The 16,520-nt window shown below is 42.3% G+C and overlaps 1 protein-coding gene across 2 annotated transcripts in view; it reads left to right on the top strand.

The window, feature by feature from the left end:
- Positions 1-16,520, top strand: part of LOC144509888 (segment polarity protein dishevelled homolog DVL-1-like) — a 135,118-nt gene that overhangs the window by 101,227 nt on the left and 17,371 nt on the right. For both annotated transcript variants that reach the window (XM_078238835.1, XM_078238836.1), the window contains exons 5-7: positions 3,397-3,529; positions 13,349-13,442; positions 15,853-15,922. In XM_078238835.1, the coding sequence (XP_078094961.1) occupies positions 3,397-3,529; positions 13,349-13,442; positions 15,853-15,922 (297 nt within the window). The remainder of the gene's footprint in view (positions 1-3,396; positions 3,530-13,348; positions 13,443-15,852; positions 15,923-16,520) is intronic.

Here is a 16,520-nt window from a genome sequence, read left to right as displayed (position 1 = left end):
ATTATCAGTGGCACGTATTCTCAGACAAATCAATCCTGCAGCTCCTTTTTACATAACTCTGAGAATGATGGATTCATGCCTGGATATATCCATGGTGATGCATGTTAGAGTGAAATATTCTGCTGTGGGGACTCTGGTTAGTTAATGCGATGATGATGCATCGAGTGGTTCTCCACAGACTGGTGTGGTACTGAGCCTCTCAGTACTGACAGACTGTGTATCAGAGGAAATCTGTACCGTTGTTCAATAACCTTCTGTCGTACTGCTAGCAACAGCAGAATTCAGCAAGAATGAATGATGGTTGCCAAAAAGAAACAAATGGCCTTTCATTCATTGGTTGAGTGCCGGTATAAGTTAAGGTCAGAGAGCTGAGGTGTCAGTTCTTTCTAAAATTACTGAGGAAGTGTTCCAAGTTACCAAGTTTCCCCAGGTCCACAAAATCCCCTCCATTCTATAGAGTACAAGAGATTCTTGGGGCTGCGTTCTCCGTCCTTCCCACCACGACATGCAGCACTGGATGAGATTGGCCTTTCTGCAAGTCCTAAGACCCATTCCCAAAACTCCAGCCAGAGTATAGATCCACTGACATTGTTGACACACAGCGTGGAATGGTGGACAGCATGGCAATCACAAATGGGAAACATAGACACGCCGAGGTTAACTAGCAACTGTACATCGAATTCTGGCTATAAAGAGTGGAGGGATCCAAGGAATTTATTACTTGTGCATTATTCCTCTTTGTGACGTTCCTCCTCTGTGCAGCCCACCCCATTACTCCCCTTTCCATGCTGTTCTTTTTATCCCTATTCCTCTTGCTGCCCTCTCACTTTTATTCAGAGTGCGGTTGAGCCTTCACAACTCTCTGAAGTGCCACCTTATAAACTTTTTCCCATAAACCCATTAATGGCACAGAAGGAGGCCATTCATTCCATCGAGTCCATGGCACTCCCCATTGAGCAAAGTGCTGTGGCATTTGGAAGGGGCAGAAATGTCTTTAATTTTCAGTGGTATGTTTGTTTCTTTACATGTAGCAGAGCCAAGTCTGTATTATCCTTGGCCTCACTCCGTGATTTTTTTAAAGAAAATCCTGAAATGAAGGGAAGGAACAGAGTGTATGATAGAAGAAAGGCACAATGGTTAAATGAAGAACTGATTTTGGCAACTGGCATCAAAGATTAGGCATGTTGGAAGTTATAAATGCAGTAACAGCCCGACAGACGGAATACGGTGTAAAAAAATAGTTAGCATTGACTTCGGATAGTGCTGTGCAATCAGTTAGCCACTACCCACATGTAGCTAATTAGTTATCTTTATGTGGCCAAAGTCAAGGCAGACTTGGTCCTGGGCTGTTTAGCCCTGATGTGGAGATGCCGGCATTGGACTGGTGTAAACACAGTAAGAAGTTTAACAACACCAGGTTAAAGTCCAACAGGTTTATTTGGTAGCAAAAGCCACACAAGCCACACTGTTTAGCCCTGGCCATTCATTACAAAACTAGGAGGATAATAAGGCCTCAATATAAGACGTATCTTGGACAAAGTAAAGATAGATAGCTGTTGTTATTTGGAGAAAATGCAGACAACTTAGGATGTCTGTCTGAAAGTAGTGAATTTTGAAGATATCCTTGATGTCTTGGGTTTGCATGTACAGGAAAGCTGGAGAGTGGAGCAAAGTATTTAAGACTGTTAAAGATGGAGACAACACCACAGTAGATGGTCTGTTTGAGGTGGTTGGGAACAAAAAAATCCAGGGGCCACTCATGTAACCTGCACAATGCAGCTCTTTATTTTACTTATCCCAGAGAACATAGATTTATAGTCGGATAGAGAAACCCCTGGAAGTATCAACACAGGCTAAAGGTGCATTCAAAAAAAAAAGTAGGCAACATGTTGGGGTTCCTTTCTAAAGGAATAAAATTGAAAAGCAGATAAATTATATTAAACTTCTCCAGGATCTTAGTTAGACTACAGTTAGAATATTGTGAACAGTTCTCATCTTCATGCTATGAAAAGAACATAATGGCACTGAAGAAGATGCTAACAAGATTTATTAGAGTGATATCAGAAGTTGGAGGCTGTAAACAGGAAAGACGGGCTCTCTTGGAAAAGAGAAGACCAGATATGATGCCTTCAAGAGTGTGGAAGGGTTAGATTGATGTGAACAAAATGTTTCCATTTGCAGGGGAGATCAGAACAAGGGGTTATCACTATCAGATGGTCACTAATTAGTCCAGAAGGGAATTCAGGTGAAATGTCTTTACCCAGAAAGTAGTTGGAATGTTGAACTCCGAATCCCAGAAGATTGCAGCACAGAAGGAGGACATTTGGCACATCCTGTCCGTGCTGGCTCTCCAAAGAAGCAACTCACCGAGTGCCATTTCCCTGTCTTCACCCCAATACCCTGCTATGTTTCCTTTTCACCTTCCTTGCACTCATACACAAAGAGATGCTTACATCACACAGTATTACATAATATATACACAGAAGCAGGCTAATCACTCCAAAAGTCCATATGGTGTTTATGCTCCACAAAAGCCTCCTCCCTTTTTTTAATTTAACCCTATCAGTATACCCTTCTCAGTGACAGTGAAGGAATGGTGTTGTATTTCCAAGTCAGAATGGTGAGCAGCATGGAGGGGAGTTTCCAGTGGCGATGTTCCCATGTGTCTGAAGAACAAAGGCAGCAGACAAATGGGAACATCACCATCCTGATTTGGAGCTACATCATTGTTCCTTCATTATCACTGGGTTAAAATCCTGAAACTCCTTCCCTAACAGCACTGAGTCTACCCACATGTGGACTGCAGAAGTTCGAAAAGGTAACTCACCATCACCACCTCAAGAGAATTAGAGATGGGAAATAAATTTTGGCCTAGTCTTATCTCATGAACTAATTTTTTAAAAGCCTAAATCCCTTGAATGCCGCGATTGAACCTGCCTCCACACACTCCCAGGCAGCACAGATCACAAGGAATAGTTTGGGTGACTAACAGATGCATTTATAGGGAAGCTGGATAAACACATGCAGGAGAATGGAATAGAAGGATATGTTGATGGGGTTAATTGAGAAGGGATGGGAGGAGGCTTGTGTGGAGCATAATCACCAGATGGACCTTTGGACTGATTCACCTATTTCTGTATACTATGTACCACTGTGTAATATAAGCATCTTTTTGTGTATGGATACAAGCATTTCTTGGACTTTGGAGCACTTCTGTTTAACTCCTTTGAGCAAAGCAGATTTTCTTTGGTTTACAGCTGGTAATGGGCCAGCTATTCAGGGCTGATTAGGAGTCTATTTGTCTGGATGGACCTTTTGGGTATTCTGCTGGAATAAATGGAAATTAATCATGAATAACATTGTGCGTCATCTAACGGCACATCACTTCTCCCACAGTTCCACGAGTAAATGGACACACAAAACCAGATCGACATCGCATTGCAGGCAGTTATGAAAGTGCCTCCACAGTGATGAGCAGCGAGCTGGACTCGAGCAGCTTCATCGATTCAGATGATGACAACACTAGCAGGTAGGAGGAGCAAAGATAATCCATTGTTTGTCAGAGTGAGAGGTGATGTAACCTGCAGAGAGGAGGCCAGATAGACAGGTGGTCAGGCCACCTGTCTACCCTGCCTGTCCGATTAGGGACAATGTGCAAGATGATTCAGTTCTGGGATACTGAGCGCTGTGAAGTGCTTTACCCATTTAAATTTGTCATTGGAAGCTGGGCTCTGCAGCATCTGCGCTATACAGAAATCTAATTGTACACCCAGTGACAAGAGGTACTCAATCCAGCGCAGCCAGCAAGTTACCCCAATAATCTCCCAGCTCTTCCAATTCCCTGTTTGGATCTCCTCAGTTAAGTTTCTGCCTCTTACAAAGCACCAATGCATGGTCCTATGACATCTTCAGTGATGGAGTATTCTTCCTTGTCCTTGCTACAGCCTTTGACTTTACTCAAACATCATCCTTACAAAGCATCTCTCCTCCATTGTGTTGCTTGTTGGAACCTCCTTGACTGTTCTGCTCTTACCTAACTGGTTGTAGCCAGAGCCTCTCCTAAAGATGGCTTTGTTTCACATGTCCTGCACCCTTACCTCCAGGAACCCCCACTGATCTCTTCTTGGATCTCTGCTCTTCTATCTCCTGCCCTTGTCAGATATGCGGTCGGTTTCCGCGTGTATGCTGACAACACTCAGCTCTTCCTCTTTACAAACCTCTCCTGATGTCTTCACTGCCAGTGTTTTTCCAGACTTTAAAAAAAATACATTTACAGGATGTGGGCATCCCTGGCCTGGGTGAGCATTTATTGCCATCACGAATTGCCCTTGAGAGGGCATTTAAGAGTCAACCACATTGCTGTGGTCTTGAGTCACATGTTGGGCAGACCAGGTGAGGATGGCAGATTTCATTCCCTAAAGAACATTAGTGAACCAGATGTTTTTTTTACGCTAATTGCCAATGGTTTCATTGCCACATTAGACTTTTAATTACAGATTTTTTTTTTATTGAATTCAAATTCCACCATCTACCACAGTGGTATTCAAACCCAGGTCCCTAGACCATTACTCTGGATCTCTGGATTGCTAATTTGGTAAAAATACCACTATGCCACTGTCTCCTCTTCTCTGGCATCCAGTTCTGGATCAGTTGCAACTTGTTTGGTTAAATACTGGGAAGATCAAAGCTGTTGTTTTTTGCTCCTGATGTAAACTCTGTAACCCTGCCTCCAACTTGAGTGTTTCAGGCTGTTTGCAACTTCAGTGTCCGGTTTGACCCTGAGCTTCTGTCACCATATCCTCTCCATCGCAATAACTTATTGCATCTCTGTAATGTCATCCATCTCCATTCCCATCCCAGCCTCTCTGCTGTCAGAACCCTTATCTGTGAGTTTGTCATCTCCAGACTCAACTCTTCCATCATTCCAAGCTTCCACCCACCACCTTCCATAAGATTGACTTGTTTAAAATTCTTGTTGTCAGTATCCCACCCTGCACCAAATCCCACTCATTCATCACCTCTGGGCTTACTCAGCTACACTGGCTCCTTGGCCCCCAAAATCTCCAATTTAAAACTTCCATTTTTGGATTAAATCTTTTCTTTGTCTCATCCTATTCTACCTTTGTAACCTCCTCCCCATTTATTCTGGCCTCCTGTGTAGCTCTTTCCCTCACCCCATCATTGGTATCTGTGCCTTCATCATCTCGCTAGCCCCACCTTAAACCCTTCCACCTAACTCGCCTCTTTTAGATTCTTTTTAAACCCAAATGTCTGACCAAGCTTCAATTTTCTTTTTTTCGTATACTTTGGTATAGTGCCTTGGGCATTTTGCTATGGTAAAGGCGGTATATAATTGTATCATTGGTGTTGTAAAAACATCTTGCTATTGACAGAGAGAATCTAAATCATATGCAGAGAGATCTTTGACTGGTTACCATGGGACAATGAAAGCTGACCCAAGTAATGGCTGGATCAACCAATATTCCACTTTCAACCATTAAAACTTGACTTGGGTGTCTTTTGTGGTATAGTGTACTGAGCCCCTTTATACTTACTAGGATACTGGGTCACTTCCTGTCAGCTACTCCCTGGTTACGTTGAATTAATTCTTTTATCTCTCCATTCTTTTGCTTTATTCAATTTACTCCCCTTCTCCTGAAGGTGTTCACTCAAATTGGGGCTTGGATTTTAAAGGATGACAGTGGCTCCATCACTGACCGAAAAGTTGGGGACACCCTATCTTGGCCTGCTGTGGGAGACTGACTTGACTTTACGGGTAAAGGCAATTAAATTGCCTGTTGTCTGTGCTCCCTTCCCCCCCCTTTAAGGAATAAGGTCCTACCCCCACCTGCCATTCATTGTGTGTGAATGCAGATACTGAGGATCAGGATAATCAGGTCCAGGACCAGAACAGCAAGCCTGATCCTGCCCATAGGAGGATTCCAGTGAGTCAGGATGGACAACTTGGCTGATTTATTTTTCTCTTTACATGCTCTGGGACACTGACTGCATTGGGCTGGGATTGAAACTGGATCCATGCTGGTTTCATGGCTCATAGAACTTTACAGTGCAGTAAGAGGTTGTTCTGTCCATCACCCCAAACTGGCTCAGAGCAAACTATCCACTTCATCAGATTCCACCACCCTTTCCTTTCATTTCACAGTAACTTCATTGCAGTGTTAATGTAAGCCTTACCTATGACACTAATAAATAAACTTTTTTTATACTGCCCTTCAACCCTGTGCTGGCTCTCTGAATGAGATATCCATTCACCATGCCCTTTAAATTGAACTTTTTAAATAGAATTGCCTCTTTCACTGTTTTTGATCAAGCACCCATTGTCTCAACAACCCTTTGTGTAAAGATTTCCCCATCCTTGCTCTTGATTCTAGGGGTGATGACTGTATCCTGACTCACTGACCAGTAGAAACAATCATTCTTGATTAATTTTACAAAAACCTACTATAATCTTGATGACCTTTCCCAGTTTCTTCTCTACCTCCTCTGCTCCGATGAAAAGAGCCCCAATTTCACTTGCCTCACCTCATTTCTATGACCACTTTCTCTGTATCGTTTCAGTGAAAGTCCTGCTCCTTTTCCCTGGCTCAGTACCACACCAAACAGTTCTGGTGTTTTAATAACTGAGGCAAACACTGTAAAGGAGGGGAGAGGTGTTCAGTAAGTCACACTGATTACTGGCAGTGGAACACAAACTTTGCTGTAATTCCTTTTAACCCAGCTGGCGGTTGTCCGAGGAAAGGGACAATGGCGAACAGTCTCCTCAGAGCTCACCTTCACTTCACCATAGAAAACACGCTAATTTGGAGTGAGGCCCTTTGGATGGTGATTAATTGACCTATCTGTTTATTGCTTCAGTTGCTCGAGTGAGACGTCATAAACCTTGCTGCCTGGACTGACATAGATCCAAAAATTGAAGCCTCAAACTGAAAATGTTCATTCGCTGCCCCTCTACTCATTAATCTTGCTTCTGGTGCTCCTGGCAGTAATCTGAGCTGATCCTACAAACCAAGTGGCAAGCTTGTTAAAGTAGAAGCTGAAAAATGTGATTCATGCAAGTTGATGTGACAAGAAAGGAAGCTTTATTAAAACATCCTCTCACCACACACTGTGCAGTATCTGAGCAGAGTCTGGAAGGGAGTCACTCCTCCCCTAGTGCCACCCTCATCTCTCTTGCTATGATTCTCACCTCTGAATCAAATGATTGAGAATCTGAACCCTACCACAGGGCTTGAACTATTAATCTGCACTGACATTCCAGGCCAGTGCTGAGGAATGCTGCATTGTCTTTCCATGAGACATTAAACTGAGGTGGACGCTGAAACACTTGTGTTACCATTGGATGAAGAGCAGGGACTAATGCCTCAACTAACACCACCAGAAACTGATTAACCGGGCATTTCTCACCTTTCTGTTTGTGGAAACTTGCTATAACTACACTTGAAAAGTAATTTGTTGACTGTGAAGCGAATTGTATGTCCTGAGGATGATGAGGCTATTTAGAAATTGAAGTTTTTCAAACACAAATTTACAATCACCCAGGAGAATTCTGTTAAACTTATTCAGGTCAACGGTATGGTTTTACAATATGAAGTGGTTGTTAGAATGGGGTGTGAGGGGGTGTGCATAATCTGTCCACTTCACTGCAGTTTTGCATTTTATTTTATATGTTAACTTTATAGAATCAGATAAACTAATCACAATTTAAGGAAGATGTTCAGTCTGCGATGTTTGTGCTGTCACATCTAAAGGAGCAATTCACCTCGTGCCACTCCCCTGCCTATACCCCAAAAGCCTGAAATTCAGCTTCTTCTTTTAGCTACCCTCATCTGAAGATGCTGACTCTCACTGCGGTTCAGTTCCCCATCTCTCCTGAAGATGCTGACTCTCACCGGGGTTCAGTTCCCCATCTCTCCTGAAGATGCTGACTCTCACCGGGGTTCAGTTCCCCATCTCTCCTGAAGGTGCTGACTGTCACTGGGGTTCAGCTCCACTCCTCTCCTGAAGGCACGGTTTCTTTGTCAGGATTTGGTTGCAGGAGAACAGTTGCCCAGCTGCAGCACCTTATCCAAGTGATGACTGAGATGGTGGATGTTAGTTGATTATTTAATTGCAGTGCAATTACAGTCAAAGCCAATCCTATCTCCCGTTGTCCACACTCTTGCACTCTGCAGCGAAAGTCACTGGGTAGCCGTCATGTGCAAGAGCCCTGGCTGGTTTTTCCTCTCTAGCTGCGGCACTGAGACCAATTGCTGCTGCAATCAGCACAGAGCAAGGTAGATCCTGTATGTTTCTGATGTTGTTCACAAGGACTTTTCCAACTGAACCACCGGAAAGGAGGGTGTGACTATTCAATGCTATAAGGAAGAAACATGAATGCTGGGCAGGTAAGACTGCTCTGGCTACCTGCTCAATCCAATCACTCATTCACCACTCAAGGCTGATTCTCATGATTTTGAAAGTGGTATCTTGTTATTTTTCGGAATCACAAAATTGTTACAATGCAAAGGAGGCCATTTGATCCATCGTGTCTGCTCTGGCTCTCCGAATGAGCAATTTCCTTCGTGCCATTCTCCTGCCTTCTCCCTATAGCTTTGCATATTTTTCCTTTTCAGGTGACTATCTAATTTCCTTTAAAATGCTTTGATTGAACCTGTCTCCTCCACATTCCTAGGCAGTGCATTCCTGACCTTAACCACACACTGCATGAATGTGTTTTTTCTCATATTGCTTTTGCTTCTTTTGCCAATTTTGCCCTCTCGTTCTTGTTCCTTTTGGGATTGAGAAAGGTTTCTCCATATCTATTCTGTCCAGACTTCCCATGATCATGAATGATTCTATCCAATCTCCTCTCAGCTTTCTTTTCCCAAAGGAAAACAGTCATAACTTCTCCAATCTAGTTTCAAAATTAAAATTCCTTGTCTCTGGAACCATTCTCGTGAATCCTTTCTGCACTCCAATGACTTCACATCCTTCCTAAAGTGTAACACCCAGAACTGAATGCAATCCTCCAGTCAAGGTTAAACTAGTGTCTTATAAAAGTTCAACATAATCTCCTTGCTCTTCTACTCTATACTCCTATTAATAAAACCTAGGATACTGTATACATTATTTATTGCTCTCTCAAGCTGTCTTTATGCACATAAAGAACCAGGTCCTTCTGCTCCTGCATCCTTTTTAGAATTGTACCCTAGACTTTATATTGTCTCCATGTTCTTCCTGCCAAATTGAGTCATTTCACATTTTTCCACATTGATCTTCATCTGGCACCTGTCCGTCCATTCCCCCAACATGTCTCCTTGAAGTTCTATACTATTTTCCTTACAGTTCACTATGTTTCCAAGTTTTGCATCTTCTGCAAATTTTGAAATTGTGCCCTATACACCAAGGCCTGGGTCATAAATATAAATCAGGAAAAACAATGTCTAATGTCACTCAGCCAATTCTGTATTCCTATTGCTGTCCCTTTTATTCTGTGAGTGATTACCTTGCTCGTAAGTCTACATTGTGTGGCACTGTATCAAATGCTTTTTGGAAATCCATGTGCATCTCAGCTGCATTGTCTTCTTCAACACTCTCTCCAAAAATCTCGAACAAGTTAGCTAAACATCAGTTTCCCTTAAGAATCCCTGTTGGCTTTCCTTAATTAGCTCACGTTTGTCTACACGATTATTAGTTTTGTCCCAGCTTATTTCTGGAAGTTTCCCTGCCACCAAATTTAAACTGACTGGCCTGTATTTATCTTTACACCCTTTTTTGAACAGGGGTACAATGTTTGCAATTCTCCATTCTTCTGGCACAACCCCCGAGTTTGCTCTACCTTTCCCTTTCTAAGAAAGACTGAAAGATTATGACCAGTGCCTCTGCAATTTCCACACTCACCTCCCTCATTATCCTTTGATGCGTCTCCTCCGTTCCTGATTCCTTACCAACTTTAAACACTGGCAGCCAATCCAATTGCACCTCCATATCAATTTTAAACCCTGGCCTGGCTAACATATCCTTGGTAAAAAACAGATTGCAAAGTATTAATTTAATATATCAGCTACATGCCTGAATCCTCCTTTTGGTCCCTAATCGGCCCTTCTCATTTTACCACCCTTTACTATTTAAATGCCTATTGAAGACTTTGAGATTTCCTTTTAAGTTGGTTGCCAGTCTCTTTTCATACTCCCTCTTTGCCTCTCTTATTTGTTTTTTCACCTCCCCCTGAATCTTCTGTATTCAGCCTGATTCTCAGTTGTATTTTTACCTGACATCTGTCATAAGCACAGTTTTTCTTCTATATATTAATTTCTATCTATTTATCTATGGAGCTCTGCTTTGTTTGTTCTACCTTTCCCTTTCAAAGGAATATACCTTGTCTATGTCCAAACTATCTCATCTTTGAAGGTGGCCCATTGTTTTACCGGCCAACTGTTGACTCCAATTCATTTAGTCCAGGTCCGCTTTTACCTGTGTTGAGTTTACTGTTGGCTTTCCTCCAGTTAATCATTCTTGCTCTAGATTGTCCTTTTCCATTGTTGGCCTAAACCTTATGATACAATGATCACTGGATCAATGGACACTTGATCCACTTGACCCACTTAATTCCAAAGAACCAGGTCTAGAAGTGCCTCCTTTCTCATTAGCCTGGAAACATTCTGCTGTAAAAATGTCCCTAAACGCACATTAGGAAAGCTTGCCTTTCTCTGCCATCTACACTGTTCCTGTCCCAGTCCATATTTGGATAATTACAGTTTCCCATTATACTCTATAATTTTTGCACCTCTGTAATGTCCTTGCAAATTTGTTGTTCTTGATCTTTCCCACTAGTTGGTGGCCACATAATTGCACCTTTTTGTTTCTTACCTCGAGCCAAATAAATTTGGTCCTTGATCTCTCTGGGACCCCTCTTCCTCCAGCACTGCATTGCTCTCCTTAATCAATGCCATCACCCCTCCTCTTTACTTTCTTTCCTGCCCTCCTTCGAGCCAGATCTCGGTACCCACAGCCTCATGCTTCCACCTAGACGTCTGCACCTGTTACTCACCAATCGTATTTACCACATCCTGCATTCAAATACATGCATATGGACGCTGATTTATACTTTATTACTTTTTCCTTATTCTTACTCCACCTATTACCTTACTATCTTTGTTCTAGTGCTATCTCTCCCAGTATTTTGTGCACCTTGGTATTTCTTTTTGACATTATCACCTGGTTCCCATATCGCTGTCAAGTTGGTTTAAATCCTCAATTTTATTTTTGCTTAATTGGCTTTAGCTATGCAGCTGATTTGGACGAAGTAAAACTTTGATTACTCAAACCTAGACCTTTACACAGCAGAAATTGAAAAAAATATGTGTTTGAGTTTAACGCTGAGATAGCTTTTCAAAAGCAGTCAGTGAAAGAATTGTTTTATGTTGAAAGTGTACAATTGAGGCTGGGCTTGGAGCCTGTGTCTTACTGGTTCTGTTCTATAACTTCAAATAATACAAGATGTAAGGAGGCTGTTTAGCCCATCTTAGTAAGAAGTCTCACAACACCAGGTTAAAATCCAACAGGTTTATTTGGTAGCAAATACCAAATTTTGCTACCAAATAAACCTGTTGGACTTTAACCTGGTGTTGTGAGACTTCTTACTGTGCTTACCCCAGTCCAACGCCGGCATCTCCACATCATAGCCCATCTTAACCATGCCAACTCCCTGACAGAACTATCCAATTCTTCCCACCCTCCTGCCTTTTCCCCATAGTCCAGTAAATGTTTCCCCTTTAGATATTTGTAGAATATCTTTTGATAGTTACAACTCAATCTTCCTCCATCACCCTTTAAGATAGTGCATTCCAGGCCATAACAACTCATAAAAATTATCCTCTTTTCCCCCCTCTTCTTTTGCTGATTGTCCTAGTCCTCTTGTTATCATCTTTCCCCACCAGTTTCTCCTTATTTACTTTGTCCAAACCTTTTGTTTGAATGTATCTATCAAATCTTTCCATCATCTTTGCTGTGTTGAACCATGTAGAATCATTGAATGGTTACAGTCCAGAAGGAGGCACTTCAGCCTGTCACGTCTGTGCCAAATCTCTGCGAGTCCCACTCCTCTGCTCTTTCCCTGAGTCCTGGAAATATTTATTTCCTGGTGTTTATACAATTCCCCATTGAAAGCCATGGTTGAATCTGCTTCCACCAGACTCTCAGACAATGTATTCCAAATCCCAACAACTCATTGCCTAATGAAGGCTTTTCCTCCTGCCGCCATTGATTCTTTTACCAATCACCTTCAATCTGTGTCCTCTGGATATCAACCCTCTCACCAATGGGAGTGTTTTCTTTCTATCTACTCTATCCAGATCCTTCATGATTTTGAGCACCTCTATCAAATCGCCTCTGGGCCGCCTTTTCTCCAATTAAAACAACTCCAGCTTCTCCCAGCTATCTACATAGCTGAAGTCCCTTATCCCTGGAACCATTCTTGTAAATCTTTTCTGCACCCTCTCTTACGCTTTCACATCCTTCTTGAACATAGTGCCCAGAACTGGAAGCAATGCTCTTGTTTAGGCTAAACCAATATTTTATAAAGATTCATTATCAATTTCTTGCTTTTGGTCAAAAGAGAATAATCTCAGCTTCTCTGGTCTGTCCACATTATTGTTAATCTCCAGCACTGGGACCATTCTAGTAAATCCTCTCTGCACCCTCTTCAAGGCCTTGACATCCTTCCCAAAGTGTAATAACTAAAATTGGTCACATTACTTTGGCTGAGGCCTAATCAGTGACTCATAATCTGTGTGTTGCTGTTCCTATCTCACTGTCTCCTGGCTGAAACACAGTTAATACCAGAACTAAAAACAGCAAATACTCAGTAGGTCAGGCAGCCACAATAGAGAGAGAAACCGTTAACGTTTCAAGTTGATGACTTATTTCACAAAATGGTAATTGGCCTCTTGATGAGATATCGCACGGACCTGTTTTGTGGCCCCAGCATTAGTGATTATTATTTTATACAACTGTAATTCTAGAACAGCTGGTGAACCAAGAAAAGAAACAATTGGACACCTTTAATGAGAAGCGCTCTGAACCAACACATAATGTTGGAGTTAGGTGGAACTGAAACCACTGGTACTGGTCTGAGTCTGAGTCCTGGCCCTGTGCAAAGTGTGGAGTGTGATGCTGATACTAGCCTGGACCTGAAACCTGGTCCTATGCAGAGTGGAGCATATGATACTGATAGCATTCTGGAAATGGGTTGCAGTCCTTACAAGAGTAGGAAATGTAATGCTCAGTGTTCTGGGGCTGATACTCTGTCATGTGCAGATTACTGACTGGACTTTCTATGATTCCTCAGGTTAAGTAGCTCGGTGGAGCAGAGCGCTTCCTCTCGACTCATGAGAAGACACAAACGTAGGAGGCGGAGGCATCGAATGAGACAGATGGATCGGGTAAGATTTGAAATAACACTCATCACAAAAGAGGGAGGATGGGAATCAGGAAGCTGCTGACAGCCCAAAATGGACAAATGTACCGGCGTGGTGACAAATTCAATCATTTATTTCCTGTTTTTTATTGCCCCTTACCATTCAAAAGGTGCTAACAAGGTCATAAAGAAGATAAATTTGTCCAAGGATCGGAATAAAAATTACTGCAGTGCAGAAAGAGGCCACTTGGCCCATCAAGTCTGCACTGACTCTGAAAGAGCATCCCACTTCGGCCCTCCCCTCAGACCTATTCCGTAACCGCACACATTTAGCATAGCCAATCCACCTAACCTACACATCTTTGGGCTGTGGGGGGAAACTGGAGCACCCGGAAGAAACCCACGCAGACACAGGGATAACACGCAAATTCCGCACAGTCACCCGAGGCTGGAATAGAATCCGGGTCTCTGGCGCTGTGAGGCAGCAGTGCTAATCAATGTGGCCCCTTCTTGTAAGTAGAATTTTCCTGCTGAGCTGGCTAACACTGACATCCAGGGCCTTGGAGAGCAGAATGCGACTTAGACTGAGCATGAGGCTCAATCTAAGTCCTCAATCTTTAAGTATAGGAAAAAGACCACTATCAACAACAACTTGCATATATATAACATCATTAAAATAATGAACCATCTCAAGATTCTTCACAGAAACTTTGCCAAAACAAAAATTGACACCAAGCCACAGGATATCAAAAAATTGTAAAAGCAATAGGTTTTAAGGAGCATCTTTGATAACGAGGGATGGAAAAGCAGAGAGAATTAAGGAGGAAGTCTCTGAGCTGAGAGTTTAGCTGAATAGCTAAAGGACTGGGGGTGATTGACAGTGTTTCATATAAATGTCAAGTTAATTTACTATATTGTCCCCAAAGGAAATCTGATATGCAAGAGGTCAGAAATATCCCCTTTGTAAGAGAACAACCCTATCTCCTCACTGGAACCTCAACCCCCACCTCCTCGCCGTACCCTCAAACCTCTCCACCTCGCCATACCCTCAAACCTCACCACCTCGCCGTACCCTCAAACCCACCTCCTCACTGTCTCCCCCAACCCACCTATCTCTTTCCCCCCTGATAACCCTGGCCAATGTTTATCCTTCAGCTAACATTATAAGAGAGATCTATGTTCATTTATCACATTACTCCCTGTGGGAGTTGTCATGCACAAGTTGGCTGTCTCGCTTCATATTACTGTCACATCACTTTAAAAATACTTTGCTGTAAAGCACTTTGGGACATCCTGACGTGGAATCCACCGTATAAATGTGTTACGGACATGAGAGGGACTATTCAAATTGCGCTGATTTCCTCTTACCACCTATCTGTAAACAGAAGGTGTTTTGAATTAGATTTTAAAAGAACAGGTGGTGGTGTTTGGTGTTTTAGTGATCCGATTATACCCACGGATCACTCGGGTTAACTCAGGAAGTTTGGCATTTCTCACTGTGTACTCGCACAGTTAATGGGGGATCAAGAGAAAGAGTTTTACAGTAAAGACCACAGAAAAATTAATATGAGTTCATGTGAGTTCCAGAGGTCAGAGTCCAGAGGGTTTTTCCTTTGTGGGGTTCCATTCCAATGTGTTTCTAACTGGTTAAATGATACAAAAATCCTTGAAATAGACTATGCTGCTACACTAGGGGCATTTCTGTGTTTAGACAACATGGCAAGCATCGATCAGAGATTTTTAAAATCAAACGGGTTTTGAGGAGTTGAGACAGGTTATCCAAGCCTAGCTGCTAGAGTTCTGTCCAGATGATATTAAAAAGCAATCTGCCTGTGAAACCAGAGATGTAATATTAAACTCCAAAAGACTGGAAGTTTGGGTCATGTGACCTTTCTTCGCCATAATGACTTCAAAGGGGATGTTTATCCAGTATCGAGAATTGGCTTTGGTTTCAGAACTAATAATATCTTCGGCATTAATTATTGAAAGGGATGCCATCTAAGTTGAGGGTATGGTATTTGGGAAACCATTATTTCAGCAGACCCATTGACTCCACTAGAAAGGTTAGCTTATCAAATACAAATGATATCCCTGTAGGTCCCTTGAAAATTGGTCTGAACAGTTCCAGGCGTGATGGAAGTCTGTTGGTACCTCGCCAGGCATAACAAGGTGTGACATTTCAAAAACTGAAAAAATAATTATTTTCTCCTTGAAACTCCTGGGAATGGCTCCCAGAGGGGCAACTGTGATCAGGTGACTTGTTGCAACGAAAAATACCAGTTTTATAAATAAATAGCAGTGAGGATAAAAGTTGTAAATATATAATGGTTGGTTTATTTCTGTCGCCCATTAGAAATATCTCAAGTGAACAAAGGAATCAAAGTTTTATTTGTGTCATTTCTGTTAAACAACCAAACAAACGTTTTGTTTCACAGTCTTCGTCATTGAGCAGCATCACAGATTCCACCATGTCCCTCAATATTATCACTGTGACACTCAACATGGGTGAGTGACTCCTGTTCTTTAACTATACCTAGGCAAAGACAAAATTTCAGTGTGTTAATGGTAGTGTGATGGTGTCTGTAGGCTGATGAGGATGAGAGCAGGGAATGTGTATGTAAATAACAGTTTGAGAATAATAATTATTAATGACAGAATGAGGTTTATTGCTTATTGAGAACAGCAACATTCTAATGTTTACTGGGGGCGAGTCATAGAAGTTTATAGCATGGAAACTGGCCCTTCGGTCCAGCTTGTCCATGCCACCCAGTTTTTAACCATTAAGCTAGTCCAAGTTGCCTGCGTTTGGCCCATGCCCCTCTATACCAATCCTAACCATATAACTGTCTAAATGCTTCTTAAAAGGCAAAGTTGTACCCGCCTCTACTACTCCCGCTGGCAGCTCACTCCAGACACCCACCACCCTGTGTGTGAAAAAATTGCCCCCCTAGATCCTTTTGTATCTCTCCCCTCTCAACTTAATCCTGCACCTTCTAGTTTTAGACTCCCTTACCTTTGGGAAAAGATGTTGACTATCTGCCTTATCTATGCCCTTCATTATTTTTATAGACCTCTGTAAGATCACCCCGAAGCCTCCTACCCT

Source organism: Mustelus asterias, chromosome 22 (genome assembly GCF_964213995.1).
Source record: "Mustelus asterias chromosome 22, sMusAst1.hap1.1, whole genome shotgun sequence".
In the NCBI taxonomy this organism is placed as follows: domain Eukaryota; kingdom Metazoa; phylum Chordata; class Chondrichthyes; order Carcharhiniformes; family Triakidae; genus Mustelus; species Mustelus asterias.
The sequence above is the reverse complement of the archived record's forward strand: the minus strand, read 5'-3'. Positions and strand labels throughout refer to the sequence as shown.